Source organism: Gastrolobium bilobum, unplaced genomic scaffold, assembly GCF_033153095.1.
Source record: "Gastrolobium bilobum isolate Gb01-03AN ecotype WA unplaced genomic scaffold, APGP_CSIRO_Gbil_v1 utg18566, whole genome shotgun sequence".
In the NCBI taxonomy this organism is placed as follows: domain Eukaryota; kingdom Viridiplantae; phylum Streptophyta; class Magnoliopsida; order Fabales; family Fabaceae; genus Gastrolobium; species Gastrolobium bilobum.
In genome coordinates, this window is record NW_026899779.1 from 694267 (window position 1) to 699259 (window position 4993).

General features: G+C 33.8%; 1 protein-coding gene across 2 annotated transcripts; it reads right to left on the reverse strand.

Moving 5' to 3' along the window:
• Window positions 1-604: 604 nt before the first annotated feature.
• On the reverse strand, window positions 605-4192 carry LOC133293462 (kinase-interacting family protein-like). 2 transcript variants are annotated; one of them, XM_061492043.1, is made up of 2 exons: window positions 4048-4192; window positions 605-1737 (listed from the first exon to the last, which is right to left on the reverse strand). In XM_061492043.1, exons 1-2 carry the CDS (start codon window positions 4190-4192, stop codon window positions 770-772), a joined length of 1113 nt encoding a protein of 370 aa, XP_061348027.1. In that variant the 3' UTR covers window positions 605-769. The 2 variants fall into 2 exon arrangements, with proteins under 2 accessions (XP_061348027.1, XP_061348028.1); XM_061492044.1 differs by lacking the exon at window positions 4048-4192 and adding an exon at window positions 1815-1839.
• Between the last annotated feature and the right edge of the window lie 801 nt (window positions 4193-4993).

Here is a 4993-nt window from a genome sequence, read left to right on the forward strand (position 1 = left end):
TGTTTCAACATTTTTCACCAAAAATCCATCTATCCAATTTGTCTGGATTTATGAGAAACATAGATATCCGCACTGTTTAGAAACTCAATTTGAAAGTAAAATTTTTCGAAAAACCGGTTATCTGGCTTTTAATGAACTGTTAATTTCATAAAGTTACCTAATTTTTCCAGTAAAATTTTTCCTCACCAAACAACTTTTTTTTACATTTTTCTACCTATCTCACTTTATCTATCTTTCCAATCATTTCTCTATCTATCTGATTTTCCTACTATTCCAAAAAAATTTACTCAACCAAACGCCCCCCCTGAGGATTTTCTATCCAACTCAATTCAGTAACTCAATTCAACCGTGCATTTTGCTTCCTCTTTGGAAACACAGATTCCAATCTTTTTAAATTCTAAGGTACTTCGAATATAAATAAATGCAAAAAATGCTTACAGAATTGTTGATGATGGATCTCCTACCTTTGTCAACTAGTCTTTAACATAATAAAAATAGCAGAATTGATAAGTTAAGATAGTAGAGGCATAAGTATTGACCCACTCTAGCTTTACAAGATGATGATGTAAACTAATCTACAAATAGTTAATCAAGGTTTAGCTAGAAGTGTGCCCTGCATTCTATGTCAAAGGCCTCATATTGGAGAATGTACACCATAGCTTATAGTGAGTAATCAAGAAACCTCTTACTACCTTAAAAGAGCCAAAAAGTATGTATAAACTTTAACAGAACTTATGTGAACACAAGAACTATAAGCCATCATCATTCTTCAAGCACAGGTTGGATTAGTCCCACACAATAACAAGTCAATGTTCTTCAGATTTTTCCAAAAACTGGGACCTTTCTTCCGATCAGTTTTCTTCCCAGAAGTGCCATCTTTCCACTTGAACCTTCTATGCTTCTCCACATGAACATCCAAAGCTATCCCATCATCACTGTTTTTCCCTTTGTTTCCCATGCAGCTATCATCCTCTTGGTTATCTCTTCCAAGAAGCTTCTCATAATACTCTTTGTTCCTCTTCTCCAACCCATGTATCTGTGCCTGCAGATCTTCAATTTTTTTATGGAGCATATACACTGTATGATCCTCTCTCATCTTCAGCACACACTTTGCTAGCTCCCCAGCCTTCCTCTTAATGAACAATGACTCAGATGCAAGCTCTTTGTTCTCTTCGACTAAAGTGTTGACTCTATAACCCAAGCTAGCATTCTCATTCAACAGAACAAGCCTCTCAGACTCCAACACCTCAAGCAAGCTCTTTTGGAGCTCACTTTTCCTTGAAGACTCACAATACTTCCTCTCCATGACACCAACCTCTTGCATTAACACATCATACTCAACATTCCTAATCACAAGCTCAGCAACAATAGCATCAACATCAAGCATTGAGCTCCTACGGAGTAGCATAGACATCATCATAGATGGGGGTTGTTGGTAAGAGATTGAACTCTCAATATCTGAATCAACCTGGCTCACCCCACTAGTTTCTTCCTGGTCAGAGAAACCCTCTTCTACAGTTGAAACTTGAGAAGAGTGTCTGCTATGGTGCTTGTGCTTAGCCAATGTTTGGATGTAACGGTCAGACAAAGTGATATAGCCATTGTAAAGGTCCTGAAGAAGTGACAATAACTGAGGTCTCTGTTGGTAGTAAGACTCGGCTCTTTCTGCAAAAGTGTCACCCAACTCTTCATCTTCTGTTGTGCCTATTGTCAACACCTTCATCCTCTCCTCCAAGTCTGCCATCAAAAGACCAAGTTCACATTAGAGTTAACTATGCAAGACAAGGAACACAGAGAATAATGCTTTTACTTACCTGATTTACTCAATTCCATGGCTTCAGAACATTAAAAGGTCACAACTTATAACAAGATTACCATTGAGAAGCACTAAAAAGGAGGTTAATTTATAGACCAGATCTCAACTGGGTTGATGAGTAATTGAGAAATGACAGGCTACCCAACAATGAAACAATAAAAGGGTACACTGACAAACCCCATAAATAATTCTGGTACACAAGAAATAATGTTAATAAAAAAACAAAACAAAAAATAGTGTAGGACTAATTTTCAAAAAAAAAAATTTGAATTTCGGGTAGGCATTAGGGCATGGCACTCTAGTGTCTACAGCTACATCTGCCTCCAGTTTTGAATGCAAAGGTCAACATCATGTACTGCACCCTGAGCATGTGCACTGTAGACATTAAAGGTCTTTATCTTCCTCCAACTTTCAATTTTTTAGAATAAAACCAAAAAAGTTTAAGAGAATATGTGGCACAGGCCACAAGGCTAAAATGGAAAGGTCACCCTAATGGATGACACCAAAATCTAATGTCTAATGCAACAAGGCAGAGTGATCTGGATAGGCCCCATTACATTTACGTGTCCAATTGACCAATACTAGATTCAAATTTTAAACACAAAAAAACGAGTGTCCAAAAAGATTTGCAACGGCCAAACAAAAGAACATAGGGTATGAGAAAAAGACAATGGATCTAGAGCCAGAACAAAGACAATGGGTTTGGAAATCTGCTTCAAATCAAAATTGGAAATTTGAAACAGACACACCCCAAAAGGTATAGTATACCTGCCAATAGCTACCTATGGAAAAATCCCATCTACACGTAATAGCAACTTTTTCTAAAGTTTTTCTTCTCCACAATAAAAGAACTCCCATTAGGGAATTGCAAAAAAACAATGGAATAAAACCATAATATAATAATGGAAAAATCTACTCAGTGACAAAAAAAATTTCTGTAGTGTCACTTTTTTCTTTTTATTTTTAGATAATGAAATCTACAAATTTATTTCTATAATATGAAATAATTTATTTTCTTCCGAGAAGAATAAAACCTTATAATAACATAATATAAATAATTCTTCTCTAGTTTGAGTAGTTTCTACTACCCTTTATTTTTAAATTCACTCACTTATTAAGCGCGTGTACAAAGCGCGTGAGCTAAGTGCTGCTTGGTGAAAATGTGACATTGTAAATAACGATGTACGGCGTTTGGTGTTTCCAATGAAAACTTGGACGTTTGACAGTTGACAGGGACATATCTGTATGGGTGATTATATTAGATTCTTCTTCATCCCTTCCTTCCATTGATGATTGCTTGAAAAGGGTTGCTACTAATCAACACAGCTAGCATGTGATCCCATTAAATTCAGATTTCTTCACCTTCCTTCTCTCATTTATTGTGAATAGTAGATTTCAATTTAATTTCCCCTTCAGGTCATTAAAGATTTTTCTTTCCTAACCAAAAAAAAAAGGAATTTTTCTTTCAATTATTTATTAAATATCATCAACATTAATATTAACAATAAACCTATTTTCCTTTAGGACCTCTTACAACCAATATCTTAACCCTTGATTTCCGTCAATCAAAGGTTACAATTTATTGTGAATTAATAATTATTTAATAAATTTTATTTACAAAAATCTTAACCGTTATTTGACAGAAATCAACAGTTAAGATATTGGTCGTAATAAATTGTAAAAGAAAATAAGTTCTAAGTATAACCTTCCCCGTAGTATAAATATAAAAATAATAAAAGAAGGTAAGGAGAAGATGAAAAAGAAAAAGACTAAAAAAAGATTATCTAAAACATAGAATAATAACGAATTTAATTCTCAACCATACATATTTATTAAATATAATATAATGATAAAATTTAAAGGAGACAAAAATGATTGGATTGAAATTTACAAATTCATTAAATAACTTTAATATTATAATTATATATTCTAACGAATACATAATTATAATACTACCGTGCCACCGTGATTTTGAAGATTTGTTCTTAATATAGGTATATAAGAAAAAAAAAAAATTGAAGCTAATATGTTGGCAGGTTAAAAGTGAGCGGAAGAAATTATCCGCTTTCGCACATCTAATTGAACTATTCAAATATCTTACCCTTGACAACACTACAATCTCATTCATCACAAACAAAACCCAAAAGATATGACTCATACGCAGTAAAATGAAGTATTATTTGGTTGAAAGCAAAATTAGTTTGGTACGGTAGGATGAATTTAATACATACCAGAAATGCTATTGAAGAGCCAAGAGGACATGTTGTTGTTGGTGTTGCTCTTGTCCTTGAACCCTTTTGTGGAAGAGGAAAACAATGGAGAATTTGATATCCCTTTCTCTTTGCCCATATCCACAAGGTTTGGGTCCCTCCGCATTAATATCCTTGCCTCTATGTCCCTCTATACATTGCAATATTAATAGATGAGGATCAACAACAACTACTCAATCTATAAGGGAAGCAAAAAAGAACTATTGCTAGGAATAGAGGACCCTTTGCATTTAAGAAGAATGGAACGTGTAGTAGAAGAAGAAAAAAACAATAGCAAAAAAAAATTATGTAGAAGACAATAAAGAAACATAAACACAAAAACAGCGCAGATCTCCATAGACATTGCAGTGCAACTAATAAAGTAACTCATAAAATCGCATTAAACAGAGCCACATTGTTTAAAAATTGAAAACTGGTGCAGTCTGAACATTCAGAATATAACCCATAAACCCAAATCCCAAGGCATTTTAAACCTGTGTATTCTGAAATTCAAAAGGAAAATTCCTTTTTTTTTCTTTTCAAATTAGGTGGTTAACCCGGGAATCAATGAAAACCATGTGAAAGGATGACAAAGAACACCAATCTGAACTCTAAGGAATCAACAACAGGAAAATAATAAGAGAACCCAGAATCAAAAATTGTTCTTTGTATATTCTGCATGTTTGGCAACCGAGAAAACATAGGAAAAGCTATAGAAAGTTGAAAACTTTTTAACATCAGTCCAATATATTTGAAAAACCAGACATACCCATTAATTATCAGATACAGTGTAAAACAATGCAACAAACAGCAGATTATAAAACACTCAAAAATTATAGTCCATAGTATCCACAAAAACAGAGTACTCTGCTATTTTCTTAGCAACAACGGCCATAAAAAATGGGAAATTCAAAAAAAAAAAAAAGAG

What these genes read in the sequence shown, in the direction of transcription:
- LOC133293462 (XM_061492043.1), bottom strand. Translation starts at nt 4,192, where the DNA reads ATGCGGAGGGACCCAAACCTTGTGGATATGGGCAAAGAGAAAGGGATA. An exon ending in GCTCTTCAATAGCATTTCTG is followed by an intron (nt 1,738 to 4,047) that starts GTATGTATTAAA and finishes TTTTGATGGCAG; the next exon opens with ACTTGGAGGAGAGGATGAAG.